General features: G+C 45.7%; 1 protein-coding gene across 1 annotated transcript; it reads left to right on the top strand.

Moving 5' to 3' along the window:
• Positions 1-765: 765 nt before the first annotated feature.
• On the top strand, positions 766-4,588 carry RAX (retina and anterior neural fold homeobox). Its single transcript, XM_038402829.2, has 3 exons — positions 766-1,697; positions 1,905-2,131; positions 3,652-4,588. The coding sequence occupies exons 1-3, from the start codon at positions 1,424-1,426 to the stop codon at positions 4,105-4,107; spliced, it is 957 nt and encodes a 318-aa protein (XP_038258757.1). The 5' UTR covers positions 766-1,423; the 3' UTR covers positions 4,108-4,588.
• The last annotated feature ends 16,488 nt before the right edge of the window (positions 4,589-21,076 follow it).

Raw genomic sequence — 21,076 nt, 5'->3', positions numbered from 1 at the left:
GGGAGGATGTCTGGAAACAGCGCCCCTTTTCGTGACAACCGGAATGAAGAGGAAACATTTAAATCAGAAGCTGTGTTAAGCCTGCGGTGGGTCCGTACCCCTTTTCTCCAGGGTCTGAGGCGGTAGTTGATCTCTGACGCCAGTAACGTTTGGATTTTCAATACACTTCGTTCTCCGGAGTAACCATCACTGTTTTACTGGGAGAAACGCGTCTCTCATACGTGTTTGCCTTTCATTTTCGTTCGCTTCGTTTTTCACACGCCTTTGGAAATCTATCCACAAATCTGCACTAACACTGAGAGCAAGAACGGGTTGTTTCTTAAAAGCGGAATAGAAAACCAATTAGCCTACGTATTGCATAACGAATTTAGGAAAAGACATTTCCCTCCCAACAAAACAGAGAGCCATTAAGCATTTTACAGAGGCCATTAAACTAGAAATATCCAAACCCAGAGCAAACTAAAACGGGAAATGGGAAACCCAGAGCGCAACATAAATCAGCGTCTAGCAAGGCGGCCTGATTTCTTTTGAATAAATGCGATTTAAAAAGTAAAAAAAAAAAAAAAAAAAGCGTTGAAAGCGTTTTCCCCAGACTCAGGATTCCGCTAAGGTTGTTTGAAGCAGTACGATAGCAACACGGTAGGTTAGATTTCGAGGAACACAGCCCCGGTCACTACCTCTGATTAGGGCAGTAGCTGCATTTTCCCCGGGGGTTTGTGATTGGCTTGGGTCAATTGACTCCACTTTTTAAAAGACCAAGTGGTTGCCCAAAGGGGCCTTCCCCCACCTTCGGGTCTGACGACGCAAACCCGGCCCAGCGCCAAGAGGCTCTCAGAGTCAGGAGCAGCTGTGGAACAATTGTTCCTCCTCTGGCAAGCCTCGGGCTAATTCCAGCTTCGGAAGCTCTCGCCCCGCCAAGCCGGGCCTGGATGCGTCGGGCGGCCCCGGCTCCCTGGCAGCGCGGGTAGGAGTCGATCGCCCCAGCCGCTCGGGTGGACACAGCGTCCGCAGGAAGACAAAGCCGCCGGGCTGACGCTAGTCGTGGCAGTGGCGGAGAGGGGCCCGCAGCCGGCCGCTGCCCGCGGAAGGGCGCTTTAAAACTCTCCGGCGAGCCCTGCCTGAGCCATTGGGCGAGGAGAGGTCACTGAGCCCCGAGCCGCGGCGCTTGAAGGACCAGCAGCCGGTCCCCTAGAAGGCGGCCACGGGCTCTGACACCCAGCCCAGCTGAAGGACTCAGAGCGTGCGCAGGGGCTGCTCTGCAGCCTGCCCGGGCTCTGACATCAGGGGATCGGGGGGCGGCTTCCCCCCCCCCCGCCCCGGAGCTCCGCGGGGCTTCGCCTTGGAGTCAGCCCAGCCCAGCCCAGCTCGGAGGGGCAGCGGGTGAGCGCCGAGAAGGAGGGACGAGCCGGGGCAGCGGGTCTCCATGCACCTGCCCGGTTCCCCTCCGAGCATGGCGGACGGGAGCTTCTCTCTCTCGGCCCACCTGGGCAGGAGTCCCGGCGGCGCCCCGTCCCGGCTGCACAGCATCGAGGCCATCCTGGGCTTCCCCAAGGACGACGGGCTGCTAGGCGCCTTCCAGCCCCTGGGCAGCCCGCAGGCCCTGAAGGAGGCGGACAAGCGGAGCCCGCGGCCCTGCTTCCCCAAAATGCCCGGGGAGCCGCCGGAGGAGCAGGAGAGCGGGGCCGAGGAGTACGAAGGTGAGCCGGGGGCTGGGCGGGGGGACCCGGCTAGGGCGGACTCAGCCCCCTTCGGGGAGGGGGGGGGGGCGCCGGGCCTCTTTCCCCCGGGGAGCAGGGCACGTGCGTCCCGGGCCGCGGCCCGGCGCGGCAGCCTGCGAGCTCTGCCCCGCCCGGGAGCCGCCTGACGGTCTCTTCTCCCTTCCCCCCCCCCCATGGTTGCCCCAGAGCCCGGCTGCCTCCAGCCCCCGCCGGAGCGGCTCAGCCCGCCGCTGCCGGACGCCCAGCTCGCGGACGAGGAGCAGCCCAAGAAGAAGCACCGGCGCAACCGCACCACCTTCACCACCTACCAGCTGCACGAGCTGGAGCGGGCCTTCGAGAAGTCGCACTACCCGGACGTGTACAGCCGCGAGGAGCTGGCCCTCAAGGTCAACCTGCCCGAAGTGCGCGTGCAGGTAAGCGAGCCTCGCGCGGCCAGGCCCCGGGGGGGGGGGGGGGCGCTAAGCCGCGAGCCCGGGCAGAGGCTCCCGAGCGCCGCTTGAGCTCGCACGCCCGGGAGGCGCGCGGGGAAGGGCTTTTACTCCTCGCGCCTGTCGCGTGGGAGACTGCGAGCTGCCTACCTTTGCCCCGCTCGCGGCGCAGCCCGCAATTTACCTTCGTTCCCACCGCGCGGCCTTCGGGTTGCAAACTGGTTTGCTTTCAGCCTGGCCTCATTATCTTTCATCCCCGGGTCATGAAAATGCTTGAAAAGCCTTCAATATTTACTAGTCATCTGCGAACAACCTGGGAGCGGTTCCAAGCGGCGTGGGGGTTTGAAAGCTGCCCGCAAGGAAAATTGGTGCTTATTTCCGCACAACGACTCGTGGTGTGATGAGACCAGATTTGGGGGGATGGGGAATTACTTGATTTGGGAGGGTGCCTCTAAATTGCCTCGAAGCGTTTTCTTTTAAAAAAGATCAAGCTTGATTTCGGCCGGGGAGCTGGGATCCCGCTTTAACGGGTTTTAGCTGACACCCTCGCTGCGGGATCTCCGGAGCCTGGCTCGCAATGAGAGCTCGCCGCTTTGCTTTCGGGGCGTCTCGTGGCACTGATCCAAAACCGCACTGAAGTCAGTGAAAGGCTCCGATTAACTTCAGTGGGCTTTGGATCCGGCCCGAACTCATTGCGTTTAAACCAGGGCTGTTTCCCATCAGTCCGGACAGTGCATGAAATATTTGTGTGTCGTCATTACCAGTGCCTCTTGGAGAAGTTATTCGGGATAACTCCAAGCATCGAGCAAAGCTATGGGTGATGACTATTTCCTGCATGAAGGCCATAGTATTCCACATAAAGTAAAGCCACACCGAAGGCTAGGAAAGTTATCCCGGGAGAACTCCAGAAATAGCTAGAATTTTCCACCACAACTAGAGAAAGTGAGACGAAATGATAGATTTGTGCGTGTGTTTTCTATCCCAGACACTTTCCTTGTCTTGCTTTCTTCTGCCATGCCTGTCTCCTTAAAGGAGTCTTCAGATCTATTCTTCTGGCTTCAGAAATTTTCTCCCCAACCCAGAAACCAGCAGATTTCCCTCCAAAAAATATATGGTGACTCTCCGCATAAAATGCAACCCTGCCTCCTTTGCATCGCGGATAACCCGCATCTTTTCTCGCTTTTTTTGCTTTCGGATGAAATTCAATCCCACCCATGTCCCGCAAGCGATTTTGAAAAGACTTCGGTTTAAAAGAAACGATTTCAACCCAAGGAATCGCTTGTTTCCCCCAGGCCGCGCTGGAACTAGTTCAAGATTCCAGCGTTTTTGTTGGCCGGTGTCTCAGCTAGCCGCGGAGCTGGGGCATTCTCCGAGAAGCAAAGAAGCACAGTGGGTAGGCGGATTGTTGTTACCCCATGATTTTATGATTTGCTTTTTGCAGTGGAGTTGACAGGATGAAAATTAGAATCCCCTTTTCGGTGCTAATCCCCAAACTGTGTTTTTAGGTGTGGTTCCAGAACCGGAGAGCCAAATGGAGAAGGCAAGAGAAACTGGAAGTCACTTCAATGAAGTTGCAGGACTCCCCTATACTCTCCTTCAGCCGATCCCCCCAGCCCTCCGCCATGGGCACAATCAGCAGCAATTTACCGCTGGAGTCTTGGCTCACCCCACCGATGGCTAACAGCACCCCCCTGCAGACTCTGCCCGGCTTCGTGGCTTCCCCGCAAAGCCTCCCCAGCAGCTATACCCCTCCACCTTTCCTGAATTCGCCGCCACCCATCAGCCACACCTTGCAACCCTTGGGGACAATGGGGCCTCCTCCGCCCTACCAGTGCGGGACCAATTTTGTGGACAAATTCACTTTGGAAGAGACGGATCCTAGGAACACCAGCATAGCTGCGTTACGGCTCAAAGCAAAGGAGCATATTCAGTCCATGGGGAAACCGTGGCAGACAATCTGAAGGGACACGCAGATATCCACCTCCCCAGAACAACAGAGGACCCTACCAGCATGGCTGGTAGCTTTCGACAAAGATCCCCCCCAGGAAAATAAGTCACCGATCATAGATCTTTCCTCTGCAGTGGGCATGTAATTGAGAGGAAGGAACAGCCTCCCGGCACAAGCTGCTCACATCCCAGATGGAGTTAAGCACTAAAGAAATGTGTTTCCTAGATCCCAGTAGCCTCCCGCCCCTGAAGTTGCTTTGTTTGTATTTTTTTGTGTCCCTTCTATATCCCTGTGCAGATTAGGGTTTGATTCTAGTTTCAAGAGCTAATAATTTGATATTACTTGTGACTGGACATTTGGTTATATTAAAAACTACAGTAGGGGCAGAGAAATGTGTAGTCTTAGGGGGTTTTGTAACATTAAAGAAGGACGATTTTAAGACCCTGCATTGTATTTGTTGATTCCGAATGGATCTCTACTAAATATGAGCAGTAGCTAGTGTGTCTTCTGTTTCTTTTTCGTGTTTTAGTACACAGTCTAAATGCATGGTCTCATTAAACCACGGGTCGGGAAGGGGGCAATCTCCGGGTCCCGGCGTGAAGAACCACTGTGTTAGACTATTATTGCTCTCCACAATTAGAGAGGAAAATACAGAGTAGCGTTAAGGGGGTAACACACAACGAGGTGTGTTCCCGATCCACTTCCAGTGCAGAGTGATCTGTGCGTCGCCGTCACCCCGATAAAGTCGATATACAGGTATTTGTGTGACAACCACCCAGCTTAAAACAGCTGTAAGTAATAGACAAAGCTCCTCTCTTTAAATTCTCATTGCCTTCTCCTCCCACCCCCATTTCTCTGTTTCAGTCAAAATGTCATTTTGCAAATGTTTTGGCCTTGTATTTAATGAAATGACACGAGCTTGGTGCGTTGGGGGGGAGGAGGGGGGAAGCACGGGAGGCCTGCAGGTTGTACCGCACACGTTGGAAGGGCTGTGATCTTTACACCCCCTCAAATCTGCTGTAGCCGCATGTTCCAGCCATTCACCGGCATCTCTCTCCCGCTGTTCACTGTGACTAAAAAGTCACTGCGGTGTGGAACTGGGACTGGAAAGATCAAAAGAGCAACCAGAGCTTTTTAGAGCGGGCTGGGTTCCATTGGTGTTGCAGAGGAAGGGATAAAGAGTAAACTGTTCCCATCCCGTTGTCACTTTTCCCGAGGCTGGCGACCTTTCCCCAGCTGAACTCGTCCTGCCTGGCCCGATTCTGACTCTGCGGCCACCTAGGCGGTGTAAATCAGAAGTAATAAAAAAATAAATATATAAAATAAAACCCCCACCCTTGTAAGGGCTCCCTCCTGCAAGTGGCCCGGCAAAACCTAGTATGTAAATACCTGCTTAATGCTAAGTGTAGGAGTAGCCCCAGTGAGTTCAACGTCAGCACCCATCTGCCCCCAGCCCTAACTGAGGATTTGTTTGTTTGTTTTACCCCAGTGTAACTACTTCCAAGTTGCAAAAAGAAAAGGAGTACTTGTGGCACCTTAGAGACTAACATATTTATTAGAGCATAAGCTTTCGTGAGCTACAGCTCACTTCATCGGATGCATTTGTGGCACCTTAGAGACTAACAAATTTATTAGAGCATAAGCTTTCCTGAGCTACAGCTCACTTCATCGGATGCAGGAAAGCTTATGCTCTAATAAATTTGGTAGTCTCTAAGGTGCCACAAGTCCTCCTTTTCTTTTTGCGAATACAGACTAACACGGCTGCTACTCTGAAATACTTCCAAGTTGCTGTATCAAAATAAACTGCTAGTGCAAAGATCCTGCACTGATGTAAAACGTGACTTGTGCCAGCAGTGGAGCTACACAGATGCAAAAACCCCAGTGCATAGAGAGTCTGAGAAGGCACTCAATCAGGCTCAGTGAGGTCAAGGGACCTCAAGCCGGAAGGATCCTTTCCTAGTCTCCCCCAGAAGTACGAGTCCTTTCGACATTCAGAAGAGCTATCGCTGTGAAGCGGGTGCTTCGTTTTCCTATAACAGGGGAAGGGAATTTGGGGTTCAAAGGGGGGCATTCTAGTGAATATTGAGTTAAGAAATATCACACGCTTCCTTTCCTTCCTGGTGCAATCAGAAAAATCCCACCCACGTCCCCGGGAGCCCGCTGCCTACCTACTCAATAGCAGGATCCAGCATGAAAGGAGAGATCTCCCTTGAACAGAGATATCTCGCGATAAGGGTATAAAACTTTGAGACAAGAATGCAGAAGGCGATTCTCGCGGCCAGTGTTACTCCTTTAGCTAGGTTGGTACGTCTAAAACAAAGGTTAGCTCTGAACTTTCCGATCGTGAAGGACCCAGTTGTCCTGCACAATATCGTAGTGAAATAAGGAAGTCTAAACTGAGCAATGAATTCTTCATTAAACCTTTTTTCTTAAATCCGGAGCATGAAAGGTGTCTGCACAGCTGGGTCACTGAAACCTCACATTAAAACAAAAACCAAACAAAAGCATGGAAATAAATTCAACCCCCTCTCCTGCCCATCTATCTATTTTTGCTAAACTTCTTCCAATTTTACTTGGCTGGTTTAGATGTTAAAGCACCTCCCTGTTTTAACTTCTCCGGTGTAGTTTGCACTCAGGTTGACGGAATGAAGTTATATTTTGAAGTTAAAAGTGTCGTATTGTTGCCATTTTGAAAAGGCATGACAAATATTGGTATACTGTCACCCACACCCTCACCCCACCCCCTTTTTAGAATTCCTTCCTTGGGGCCTGATACAAAGCCCTTGAAATCAATGGAAAGTTTCTCATTGGCTTCAAGGAGTTTTGGATCAGGCCCCGTCCCATGTGATTCACTTTCCGAAAACCAGCCAACGGAACCTCTATTGCAATGCGGGGGTGGAAGTGTCCTCACTGCTGTCTCTTCTGTACGAGGGGCCAGAACTCCCCACAGGGTCCCGCACACCCTGATCGGGCGGCCTGGTCCTGCCGTCGGAGCAGGGGACCGGGAGCCAGGAACCCCTACGTGCTGGCCCCAGCTGTCTCATACACGCTCTGTGACTTTGGGCAACTCGACTAACTTCTCGGCGACTCAGGCGCCCCATCATTAAATGGGGCTAACACTTGTTCACCCACCTCACAGAGATGGGTTGAGGCTTAATTAGTAACTAATTAGTCTGTAAATATTATGATACTGTGATGCACCCATGCGGTGCATAACTGATGTCAGCGTCTCCTCCGGGAACCGCTCCGCCTTTCCCCGGGACAACCTTCCAGAATGCCCCGGAAAACAGAAAAAGGGAACTGAAGGGTGACCGTATTTGGCTAGCAAGTCAGTTAGGCGCTGGGAGAGTTGCAGCTTGCCTGTGAGCTCCGGGAGCTTGTGGCTGACATAGGGAGCTGGCCGGATGGGCGTGGGCAAGGTACCGGGAGAAGCCATAGCCCTGCCATTGCAACAGGTGCAAAGGGCTGGGGACGCGCACAGCTCTCTGGAGGGTCAGGGGCAGAGGTGCAAATGTGACTACTGGGAAATCAGTTTCACACAGGCTCCCACCCTGCAATCTTGACACAGGTAACTCCCGTCACCCCCCCCCCCATTACCTTCATAGGGGATTTAGGGTCAGTGCCCCTGTCTTGCAAAGAACTTACTCGCCTGAAATTTCTGCGAGGAAGTGACTTTCCTCTCGCTTCTTTATGACTTGTCCGTTGGGTTTGTTTAACATCATCAGGCACCAATCCGCAATGCCCCCACTAGCGCGTGGGAACTGCGGGATAATCATTACCCTTCCCACCCCCCACCCCACATATGGCAGGAGATCGCTAACTAAACTGGCAGGCCAGGGGATAAACCCAGTTTGTTCCGGTGCAAGCCAAGAAGTGAGTTCCCCGGACAGCAACCGGAGTTCCCATGAGATGCTGTTCTCATCCACGGGGCTAAAATTGCTCCTTCGAGCAAAAGCTCCGGGCCGGGTAATGTTAAGAGCTGGGGCTCTTCGGCAATAAAGTCCCAAATCTCTCTCTCGCTCACGCGCACTTTCCTAAAGCCTCCCCCCGCCCCAGGCAGCCCGGGGCGAGCCGGCAGATTGCAGGGAGCAGCCCCCCGGACGTGTCCGGTCCCGAGGCTGCTGCCCGGGAGAAGCTGCAGGCTCCACGTGAGGGAATCAGCGGCAATTAAAATTACACATCTGCACCGAGCCCCTCGCCATTGTCCGAGCTGCAGGAATTAAAACCACAGCGTTTTTATATCCCATTATCTCTGTTACCACATTTCCTGGGGCTGAGAACCTTTTAAAGAAAACACCCCTTCTTTTGGCTGGGCACAGGGTGCTTTACACACTCTGGAAATTGTGGCAATTAACGTTTCTCATTAGGGGAAGGAGAAGGACTCACAAGTCCGCTCATTGTGTCCTGGGGACGGGTCAATAAAGACGGGGAGCCCTCCTCTTTCAACATTTCCCACTCATTGTGGCCAGACAAAAGCTGGCTCCTAATTATATTTTCACAATCTGTGCGTATCTTTAAGGGTCCTGTCAGAAACAAGCACGTCAGCTTTGTTCAGCTTCACTTCAGGGAGCTTTTTAACCTTAGACAGCAGTTTCTAAACAGCCCTTCCCAACAACGTGGCCCATTTGCAGACTTGAGAGCTGCTTTTGGAAAATAATAATGGAAATCGCTGTATTTTGAAAACAGCCTCCTTTCCTTCCTTCCCCCTCCCTTTTCCTTCTCCAGAGTAGAAGGACATAAACTGCTTTGGGGACTTGAAAACCAACAGGCAGATCGTAGGGACTCTCCCCCAAATCATCTCTGATCACTTTGAGGACTTCACCTTCCAGCAAAACATACATCCATTTCTCCTGCCCCCTCCCCACCTACTCTGAATTCAATGCATTATTAAATATTGGGCCTAATCTTAGCACTGACTTCAAGAAGCAATGGATCAGACCCATTATGTACTAATTCCACTCTCAGTCACGCTGGTGTAAAGCTGGAGTAACTCCATTAATGTCAATAACATGACACCATCTTCACAGAGGTGTAACTAAGGGCGGTTTGCCCCTTGGCCTTCAGTAACAATAGCACTTCATTATCTTTCATGACCAAGCAAAGTAGTTTGTAAGTTTCTCATAAACCCAGGTGAATAAAACACTGGCTATAGATTGCCAAGGAAAGCTGTTTATAGCTTCAGTTGTGCATGTTTAAGGCCTGATTCTACAAATTCATAGTTACTTTTACACAAGTAGAGATTTTTTTCCCCTCTGCAGTAGGGGAACATCTATTTTTCCTGTGGCTGGCATGAATACACATATATGTAATATCCTGTTCATTAGCCATGGACTGAGACCTTTACTTCAGTTTGCAAAGTGCCCAGCATTATTTAGGCTCTAACAATAAAAGAGAAAACAATGAAACAATACTAATGAATAGCTACTGCCTCAGTGGTAATCATCGTCTGGCAACAATTCAACAAAGGGTCTGATCTTGAAAACACTTAGGCACCTGAATAACTGTTTGCATTAGGCCCTAATTTCATTGTTGCCTGATACCTGCTATGTCTGTTCTTTCTAATGATTAATAAGTAACTTGCTGAAATTTCAATGATAAATGACAAACATCAATCTATAGATAGATATAAATACATATATACATACCATTTTTTAAAATCTAGCTCTATGAAATCCTGCTCCAAAGGCTTCATGTATTGAAGTCAATGGAAAGACTGCTAAGGACTTTAATGGGCTTTGGATCAGGACATTAATAAGTGTGTGTGTATACACAAACATCCCCCCCCAACATATAATATATACATATAATGTAACAAATAGTTGTAAAATTATACATTTATGTGTGTGAGAGGGAGAGAGAGCATACATTTGTGTAGACAGATAATGTATGTGACTCTAGCAGACCAGGCCCCCAGCTCATGCCACAGTCCCCCTGTCTCCACTGATGAATACAGAGCTGAAACCAGTCTGGCTCACCTGTGGGTTAGTATTGTTAAAATAGGTAGAATTCTAAGACTCTGTTTACTGTTTAGATTTGATGGAATGCTTGCCAATTGCTGCCTGCATTAATCTTACTTATAACATCTGTATCCTATATTATAAGATAATATTGAAGTGTTTGCATTATAAGCCTCTGTAACTGTGGCAATCTCTACACTACAGACTTCAGAGCAGCACAGCTGTACCACTGCAGCTGCACCACTGTAAGGTCTCCTGTGTAACTGCTCTATGCTGGTGGGAGAGAACACTCCTGCAGGCATAATTAAACCACCCACAATGAACAGCAGTAGCTATGCTGGCAGGAGAGCGTCTCCCACCAATATAGCGCTGTCTATACTAGCGCTTTTGTCAGTGAAACTTATGTTGGTCAGGTTTTTCCCCCCCACATCCCTGACCGACAAAAATTTTGCCAACAAAAGTGCTAGCGTAGATGAAGTCTGTATAAATCATCAGACAGGTGAGAGACATTAAATAGTGTGACATACTGGTCTCCAACACAAGGTGTTATTTCCTGCCTAACAAGGAAGGCCCATAGGCACCAGACGGACTAGAGTGGAACATTAAAGAGGACAAAAGACTTTGCTGTTTACTCTCCCTGTCTCCCAGGAAGATGAGTCTTGCAAGTAAATTCCTCCCATCCGCTCAGTTTGCAGCTCAAAGCAGAAGGGTGGAGAAGGGAATAAAAACCCCTAGCAAGAAGGAATAATATCTTTATGTTGCTTGGATTTTGGAGTTGTGGGTGGGGGAAGGATTATTAGGTACAGTAGAACTTCAGAGTTACAAACACCTCAGGAATGGAGGTTGTTCGTAGCTCTGAAATGTTCGTAATTCTGAACAGAATGTTATGGTTGTTCTTTCAAAAGTTTACAACTGAATGTTGACTTAATACAGCTTTGAAAATGCTGATTTTTAACTATCTTAATTTAAATGAAACAAGCTCAGAAACAGTTTCCTTACCTTGTCAAATCTTTTTTTTAACTTTCCCTTTATTTTTAGTAGTTTATGTTTAACACAGTACTGTACTGTATTTGCTTTTGTGTGTGGGGGTGTGTGTCTGCTGCTGCTACCTGACTGCGTACTTGTGGTTCCAAATGAAGTGTGTGGTTGACCAGTCAGTTTGTAGCTCTGGGGTTTGTTACTCTAAGGTTCTACTGTATAAGCAAAAGATCATCAGTGCTTGGCCTGAGTTAGCCCTAAAGGCTCATATAGAACTTGCTTATTATAGAAGGTTCTATTACTTTTTGAAACTTAAGATGGTAACTCATTTGTGTGTTAACCTTGTAAATAACTCTCTTGCTTCCTTTTCGTATAAAATAAATCTGCATATAGTTTATTATAGGATTGGCTACAAGCCAATACAAGTCTTTGGTGTGAGATCTAAAGTGCAATTGACCAGAGGTAAGTGACTTGTCCTTTGGGATTGAGAGTAATCTGAATATTGCTGTGATCCTTGGTGTAAGGAAACACCTATCACAAAAGTAGGTTACCTGGGTGACAAGACAGATTGGAGTACCCAAGGGGACTGTCTGTGACTCCACGCTCAAGCTGTTAGAGTGCCTGAGACGTTTACACTTGATCATTGGTTGGTGAAAGCTCAGTAGAGATCTCGCAACCAGTTTGGGCTTTGTGCACTGGTTCTTAACCGGCTGACCTGAGGTTGTTACTCATGCTCTTGAGCCACAGCTGGACAGCTTGATTGTATGCAATCATGTCCTTAAATAGTCCATGACTGCACACTGTCTATATACACACACATTCTCTCTCTCTCTCTCTCTCTCTCTCTCTCTCTCTCTCTCTCTCACGCACAATTTTACAAATATTTGTAAAATGTTTTATATATGTGTGTGTGTGTGTGTGTGTGTAGATAGTGGGCAATCATGTCCTTATAAGAAAACAATATGTTCCTTTATTGCTGAAAATAATGAAGATTAGCAGGAAAATACCCTCATTTCGGAAAAAAGACTTAGTGAAAGTGAAGTGACAGCTCTAGGCACGCTGCAGATGTACACATCCATACATTTTTGTACCTGAGTAGTTTTTTTGTGTCCATAATGTTTCTCTCAAATTGTTCTGTTCCATTGTAAGAGCCCTCTTGTTCAGTTTGTTGTAAATATCTTCTCCTCCTTAATTGGGTACTGAGTCTAATAATCCTGCCTCAGCTTGTTAACTGTACAATAGCAGCCAGAGTTAATGACCCATTAGTGATTAATTCCTTAACCAGCATCTAATTGCTCACTGTAAAACCTTTTCTTAAAACTGGATTAAATCATCTAGATCCTTAACCACTTCTTTCCTATAACATTGCTAAGGCTCTTAGCCTGGCCCTTCCTGAACTACCTATTTCCTGTTTTACTTAAACTGTTTTAGAAGGATAGTAATTTTAATGTTTGTTTCTAACTTCCTTGCAAACTCTCAAGTTCTAAAGGACTAAAAAGGATGTTGAAGTGTGGGGGGGGGGGAAATGAAAAGATATAAATCTCCTTTAAGTTGATCATGTTGCTCCCTTTCTTTCCCTTCAGAATTTTGGGGCCACATCTTGCAAAGCCATAAGTTAGGGCCACATCTTGCAAAGCCCTTAGTCAATTGAATAACACAATTGCACTCAGTGGGCCCCATTCTGCTTACAGAGCTCTGTGACAGTGATGGAACTACTTGGGTGAGTCAGGGTTACTCACAATGGTCTGGAGGCTCTGGCCATTGAAGTTGTAAATAATTAGTGAGGTTTTCTATGGCAGTGGTTTTCAACCAGGGGTACACGTACCGCTGGGAATATGCAGAGGTCTTCCAGGGGGTTCCTGGAACTCATCTAGATATTTGCCTTGTTTTACAACAGGCTACAGAAAAAGCACTAGTGAAGTCAGTACAAACTAACATTTCATACAGACAATGACTTGTTTATATTGCTTTATATACGGTACACTGAAAAGTAAGTACAATATTTACATTCCAATTGATTTATTTTATAATGACATGGTAAAAATGAGAAAGTCAGCAATTTTTCAGTAATAGTGTGCTGTGACACTTTTATATTTTTATGTCTGATTTTTTAAGCAAGTATTTTTCTAGTGAGGTGAAAGCTGGGGGGACGCAAGAGAAAGCAGACTCCTGAAAGGGGTACAGTAGTCTTGAAAGGTTGAGAGCCACAGTTCTATGGAATAGATTCAACCTTTGCTCGATGCCCTGAGCATAGGACAGTTAATAGCTGCCCTTCCCCAGGGAGAACCTGTGAGGAACCATGATCCTACTCTTTCCTTGGTCATGGGGCAAAGTAATGTGCCACACCTTTAGGCACAGATTATTTCAACTCCCTCCTGATCCTGCCAGCTGAACTCTGCCATTCCTTGCCAAGGTTCTGCCCCCCCCCCCGCTCCACTCTGCCCAACTGCTCATGGGTAGGTGAGGAGTAAGAGTCCTGCCAAGCCTGCCGTCTCTCCGACATTAGGAGCACCAAGCTAAGCAGACCATGGAGGAGTGTGCATGTGTGGAGAGTTGTGGAGGATACAGCCCTTTGCTCCCCGGCACAGCCACATTGGACTGGGCCACATCTGACTTTCCATGTTGCACGCAGCTACTAGAGTGATGAAAGCCAGCATAGGAGCCTAGCATTGCTCAACTGTATAGCCAGCTGTTTGACTACAGTTGTGGTTTGGTATTAAAAATGTCCTAGAGACCAAATAGCCAAGCTTAACCAAGTTTATTGCCTAAGACAAAGCAGAAAAACACAGAAAGTAACCAATCCTTTTGGGAAGCTTGTTCTCGCAGTGTTGACCTTATTCAGTAGGTTTGCTTTGAAATATGTCCCCCAAACCATTTATATTTATAACATGGTTGTTTACAAGTTAGAAAGCACTTTCTACATCATCTAACATCCAACCCACCAGTTTGTACCAGTTCCTTAACTTGTTGTTCTGTACCTTTCCTTAGCTCTGTTTTGGATACTACATTTAAACCAGTTGCCTGTGAAGGTTCCAGTACTAGGACATAGAGTGAATGTATCTTGCTTTTGATGACCTTTATTAAAGGGTATACTCTATATAGCAGTACAGAGGCAATGACAGAAGTTGATAAAGTACTGGTCAGAACTGAAGAGAACAATCAGATGAAAAAAGAGTCCCATTCAGTTACATCACATGAGGGCAAACAACTAAACATTGATAAATGTTTGCATACAAATGCTAGAAGTCTAAATAAAAAGATGGGTGAACTTGGATGCCTACTGTTACATGAGGATAGTGATATAATAGGCATCACAGAAATTTGGTGAAACTATGACTATCAATGGGACACGGTACAAAATATGTAAGAATGACAGAGTAGGTCTTGCTGGTGGGGGAGTGGCACTATATGTGAAAGAAAGCATAGAGTCAAATATACTAAATGACTGAATCAAACTGTACCAGAGAATCTCTATGGATAGTGTGACATTGTATCCCATAATGCTTTATGGGAATATGACATAACTGGAATATGTTTTATGCTACATGTGCCATATAACATATCTCTGTAAAGATTATGATCTACTGAATCTATTAATCCAATTTGTATGCATCTATCATTTTTGTACTCGAAGTTATGAATATTGGCTGCATACTTGTTTGATTCTGAGTAGGTTTTAGTGAAGCAGTTGGTCAGCTTCCTGAGAAAAGACTATTCTCAGTAAGTGCCCAATCAAGAAGCCCTTAAGCCAACAATGAACTTGGAGATGCCAGTTCATATCTGGGCTTTCCCAGGAATGTGGCTTCGCTGGTAAGGAACTCAGTCATGCATGGACATGTGACTTGCCCAGGTGACTCCAAAACTCCATTTTGTAGCTGGACTTTACATAGGAGAGAGGAGGGCATCTGCACCCACAAGAGAAAGTCTATTTAAACCCCTGGGAGACCCCTCCATTTTGGTCTTCAGCTGGCTAAAGAGAGAGCCTCTCCACCCACAAAGACACCTGAAAGAAACTGGAACAAAGGACAGTAACTATAGGGTGTGTGAGTGATTGCTGGACCCAGACTAGAAGGAGACTAGTCTGTAAAAAGAAAAGGAGTACTTGTGGCACCTTAGAGACTAACAAATTTATTAGAGCATAAGCTTTTGTGAGCTACAGCTCACTTCAATTAATGACTGCTTCTTGAAGCAGCTAATCCTGGAACTCACAAGGGGAGATGCAATTCTTGATTTAGTCCTAAGTGGACCACAGGATCTATATATATATAGAATATAGCTGAACCATTCAATAATAGCAATCATACTTGTGGGGGGGGGGGACACATATCAAAGCCCCCATGACCGTAGCATTTAACTTCAAAAAGGGGAACTACACAAAAATGAGGACACTAGTTAAATGGAAATTAAAAGGAACAATCAAACAAGTGAAATGACTGCAAGCTTCATGAAAACTATTTAAAATAACATAATAGAGGCTCAGACTAAATGTATATCCCAAAGTAAAAACAAAAAACAAAAAAAAAAACAGTAAGAGGACAAAAAAAAAAGTAACAATGGCTAAATGTATACACCCAGAGTAAAAGAAGAAGCTAGAAGCAAAACGACATCGTTTAAAAATTGGAAGTCAAATCCTGGAGAAAAATAGAAAGGAGCATAAACTCTGGCAAGTCAAGTGTAAAAGTATAATTAGACAGGCCAAAAAAGAATTTGAAGAGCAACTAGTGAAAGACACAAAAACTAACAGCAATTTTTTAAAAGTACAGCAGATGCAGGAAGCTGCAGGAGCACTCAAGGAACATAAGTCTGTTGCGGAGAAGCTAAATGAATTATTTGTATTGGTTTACATTGCATGTAAGGATGTGAAGAAGATTTCCACACCTAAGCCCATGGGCAGTGGGTGGAGCCCACCTCTGGGGAGGCTAGTCCCCAGCTCCACCCCTTCTTCCCATGCCCTGCCCATGGCTGGAGCCCTGAAACCTTCTGTGCACACAAACACCGCCACAGCGCCACAAGCCCCCCATCCCCCGGCAGAGCCCCGGTCTGGCTAAAGCCCTTAGCAACTCCCCCTCATCCCACACAGAGGAGGTCTGGCTAGGCTGGCGAAAGCCTCAAGCCTCCTCCCCCAACCCACCCAGATGAGCCCCAGCTGGGCTGGCCGAAGCCCTGAGCCCCGCCACCAACTCCTGCCCAGAAGAGCTGGAGGAGCCCTGGACAGGCTGGCCAAAGCCCCGAGCCCCCCTCCATGCCAGGAGGAGCCCCAGATGGGCTGGCCGAAGCTCTGAGCCAAGCCTCCTCTGCCTGGAGGAACCCAGTCCCATCCCTCCCCTCACCCAACCAGCCCACCGGAAAAGTGTCTGCAGAAGCTGCTTTTGATATGCCCCATGCAGATTCTGGGGCATCTGAGGAGGCAGTATGTGCCTCCTCAGCCACCTCGGAACCTGCATGGGACATAATAAAGCAAAAACTTCGCTGCCAAAGCCTACAGCCTGGGGTCCGGTGGCTGCAGCCCCAGCAGAGCCTCTCCTGGCCTATTATAATTGCTGCCCGTGCCTAAGCCATTCTTTTTAGGTGACAGATTTTAGGAACTGTTCCAGATTAAGGTGTCAATAGACACAGAGATACGAGATGTTGGGGGAAAGTCCAATGGCTTTTGTAAAGGGAAATCATGCTTCACCAATTAGAATTCTTTGAGGGACTCAACAAGCATGATCCAGTGGATATAGTGTGCTTGGACTTTCAGAATGCCTTTGATGAGAGCCCTGACCTAAAGCTCTTAAGCAAACTAACCAGTCAGGGGATAAGAGGGAAGGTCCTCTCATGAATCAGTAACTGGTTTAAAGACAGGAAACAAAGGGTAGGAATAAATGGTCAGTTTACACACTGGAGAGAGGTAAATAGCAGGGTCTCCCAAGGATCTGTACTGGGACCTATACTGTTCAACATATTCATAAATAATCTGGAAAAGGGGATATATAAACACTGAGGTGGCAAAATTTGCAGATGATACAAAATCACTCAAGATAGTTGAATCCAAAGCCGATTGTGGAGAATTACATATGGATCTCACAAAACTTGGTGACTGGACAACAAAATGGCAGGTGAAGTATCAATGTTGCTAAGTGCAAAGTAATTCACATTGGAAAACATAATCCCAGCTATACATACAAAATGATGGGGTCTAAATTAGCTGTTACCACTCAAGGAAGAGATCTTGGCATCATTGTGGCTACTTCTCTGAAAACATCCACTCAATGTGCAGTGACAGTCAAAAAAGCAAACAGAATGATAGGAAACATTAGGAAAGACATAGACAATAATACAGAAAATATAATAATGCCATTGTATAAATCCATGCTAAGCCCAAACCTTGAATACTGTGTGCAGTTTTGATTGCCCTATATTTAAAAAAAGCTATGTTAGAACTGGAAAAGATACAGAGAACAGCAACAAAAATGATCAGGGATATGAAACAACATTCATAAGAGGAGAGATTAGATATATTGGGACTGTTCATTTTAGAAAAGAGAGAGCTAAAGGGGATATGATAGAGGTTTATAAAATCATCAGTGATGTGGAGAAAGAGAATAAGGATGTTTTATTTACCCCTTCAAGTACCACAAGAGCCAGGGATAACCCAACAAAATTAATAGGCAGCAGGTTTAAAACCAACATAAGGAAGTACTTCGTCACACAACGCACAGTCATCCTATGGACCAGCTGCCAGGGGATGTTGTGAAGGCCAAAAGTATAACAGGGTTCAAAAAAGAATTAGATAACTTGATGGAGGCTAGGTCCATCAATAGCTATTAGCCAAGATGGTCAGTGACACAACCCAATGCTCTGGTTGTTCCTAAACTTCTGGCTGCCAAAAGCTGGGACTGGAGGACAGGGGATGGATCACTCAATAACTTCCCTGTTCTGTTTATTTCCTCTGAAGTTTCTGGCACTGGCCACTGTCAGAAGACAGGATACTGGGCTAGATGGACCATTGGTCTGACCCAGTAAGGCCATTCTTATGTTCTTATTTTCACTAATGCCAAAATCTATGTTAAGTTTTTCAGAGAGTGGTGGGATATATATCTCTTGACATAAGCAAGCAAAGTGGACAGAATTATTGTAAAGGCCATATCATTTGGTTAACCTAATTGCCCACATGTTGGGTTTAAATTATTAATATATTAATTATTATTATTATTTATTTATTATTTATTTATTTATTATTATTAATTATTTATTAATTATTATTTATAATAAATATTATTAATATTAATATGGTATGCCCTACACCTAACACTAGGGCATAACACTAGAGTAATGCTAGGTAAGAATCTAAATAGAATCTTTTATTTATCTCATATTTTGTTGACTGTACAAGATAAAACACTTTATAATTTTGCTAATACTGCCAGTTAACATTTCTGAATCATTTCCATTTAAAACCTGACAGCAAAGGTCCCATTTCTAAAATGACTAGTCAATGGTTTATATTTTAAAATCAGGAAAATGATGTATGGAAATATATTGTGACAGGCAAGGCCAGGTGGCTATAGTAAAGTAATGGGAGACAGATATATTAGCCACAGGCTAAACAAATCCCTGTTACCAGAATAAGCAATGGCAGCTGCTCCAGGTCAATGAAGACACCTGGGGCCAATTAAGATCTTTCCAGAAGGCAGGGAGGACAGCTAGGTTGATTGGGACACGTGAATCTAATCAGGGGCTGGCTGAAACTAGTTAAAAGCCTCCCAGTTAGTCAGATGGGTGTGCATGTCAGGAGCTGTAGGAGGAAGCTGCGCTGTCGGAGAGACTGAGCAATACAAACCATATCAGGCAAAAGAAAGGAGGTCCTGAGGTAAGGGTGAAGTAGATCTTGAGGAAGTGGGGGGCTGCTGTGGGGAATTGTATGTTTCTAAAAAGTTAGTTAGCTACCATAGATGATATTATTAGGGTTCCTTGGGCTAGAGCCTGGAGTAGAGGGTGGGCCCGAGGTCCACTCTTTGCCCCCTGATTAATCACTGAGACTGGGTACCATAAATATAAAGGGAAGGGTAACCACCTTTCTGTATACAGTGCTATAAAATCCCTCCTGGCCAGAGGCAACATCCTCTTACCTGTAAAGGGTTAAGAAGCTCAGCTAACCTGGCTGGCACCTGACCCAAAGAACCAATAAGGGAACAAGATACTTTCAGATCTTGAGGGGGGGGGAAGGCTTTTGTTTGTGCTCTTTGTTTATGTGGTTGTTCTCTCTTGGGACTGAGAGAGGCCAGACAGAAATCCATCTTCTCGAATCCATCCTAATCCAAGTCTCCAATATTGCAACCTTTATAGGTAAGCCAGGCAAGGTGGATTAGTTTATCTTTTGTTTTATGTGAATTTTCTCTGTGTTAAGAAGGAGGTTGATTCCTGTTTTCTGTAACTTTAAGGTTTTGCCCAGAGGGGAATCCTCTGTGTTTTGAATCTGAATACCCTGTAAAGTATTTTCCATCCTGATTTTACAGAGATGATTTTTACTTTTTTTTTTAATAAAATCCTTCTTTTAAGAACCTGACTGATTTTTCCATTGTTCCAAGATCCAGGGGTTTGGGGCTTTGATGATTTTATAACAAATTGGTTAGGATATTATTCTCAAGCCTCCCCAGGAAAGGGGGTATGTAGGGCTTGGGGGGATATTTTGGGGGAAGATGTCTCCAAGTGGTCTCTTTCCCTGTTCTTTGTTTAAAATGCTTGGTGGTGGCAGCATACTGTTCAAGGACAAGGCAAAGTTTGTACTTTGGGGAAGTTTTTAACCTAAGCTGGTAAAGTCTATGGAAGGCATAGTCTAATCTCTTTCTTCCCCACACCTATGCTTAAATACACACGTCAAAGATCTGCTCCCACTGAAGTAAATTTATAGCTTTGGACTTCAGTCATGGGTCCAGGATTTCAATCCTACTAATTTTAAGTAGAGAAGGATTGAGCCTTTAGGCACTTTCTATCACAAATCTAAACAACTGTTTATTCAACCTATAAAATAAAGCTCCTGGACAAGTCTCTCTTTCGTACAGTATTCTGGGGTATAATATAAAACCAAAGTTCATTATGCACCCTGTGCTCACTGAAACCCAGATCCACAAATGTATTTAGGCTCCTAACTTTCACTGAAATCCATGCAAGTTAGAAACCTAATAATTTTTTGGCTCTGGGCCTGAGAGACTTTGCATTGATTTTGATGGGCTTTGGATCAGGTCCTAGGATTCTTTCCTACCCTCCACACACATCTTCCTTTTGTTCCTATGTTTTTCTGTGCTATGAGATGTAATACTTTAGAGCTTCTTCTATTTCATTGAATAGATTGAACTATTTGAGGTGATGGATGCAGATTTTCAAATATTTTTACCATACCAGAAAAATAATGTAAAAATTTTAAAGAACAAGAGGCAAAAGAAAGAAAGAAACCATTTCTCTTTATACACAAATATAGAAAAGAGACTATTTAAAACTAGACCTTGTAGGTCTTATGCAGTTAAAACTCCCATGAATAGCAAGAGGGCTCTTGACTGAGAAAAGAGTGCTGGATAGACCTTCTGTTAGCAAATCTAGTTCAGTGCACTGTATGCTATTCATGTTTGAAGTAATGAACCTGCTATGTTAATTAAGATGCTAAGGCAATTAGTTTTATTGTACTGGCATTTTTTCTCTTGCTAAAGCACACATTTTATGGTCTTCCACTGATGTCAAAAGGGGTTTAACTACATTAAAGACTCTGGAAGTCGGCTCAAAGTGATTGAGTCCTAGACAGAGAATTAGAGGTTAAAGATGGAAAAGATCAGTTAGGTAACCAAGAACCAAAACTGGAGTCCTTACTAGGATAAAAGTTTAATAGGAGTCAATGGGATTTTTGATTGAGTAAGGCTGAGCTGAGAACTGAAGGATTTGACTATTATGTATGACCTTGTGGATATAATATAATGAATTAATCAGTAATACTTAATATGTACATAGTTTGAGTATGGAGCAATTAAAACAAATTAAAATGTAATCAATTCAAAACTAAAACCAGCAGCTGCT

This window comes from Dermochelys coriacea, chromosome 5 (assembly GCF_009764565.3).
Source record: "Dermochelys coriacea isolate rDerCor1 chromosome 5, rDerCor1.pri.v4, whole genome shotgun sequence".
NCBI lineage: Eukaryota > Metazoa > Chordata > Testudines > Dermochelyidae > Dermochelys > Dermochelys coriacea.
The sequence above is the reverse complement of the archived record's forward strand: the minus strand, read 5'-3'. Positions and strand labels throughout refer to the sequence as shown.

What these genes read in the sequence shown, in the direction of transcription:
- RAX (XM_038402829.2), top strand. Translation starts at nt 1,424, where the DNA reads ATGCACCTGCCCGGTTCCCCTCCGAGCATGGCGGACGGGAGCTTCTCT. An exon ending in CGGGGCCGAGGAGTACGAAG is followed by an intron (nt 1,698 to 1,904) that starts GTGAGCCGGGGG and finishes TGGTTGCCCCAG; the next exon opens with AGCCCGGCTGCCTCCAGCCC. An exon ending in TGCCCGAAGTGCGCGTGCAG is followed by an intron (nt 2,132 to 3,651) that starts GTAAGCGAGCCT and finishes CTGTGTTTTTAG; the next exon opens with GTGTGGTTCCAGAACCGGAG.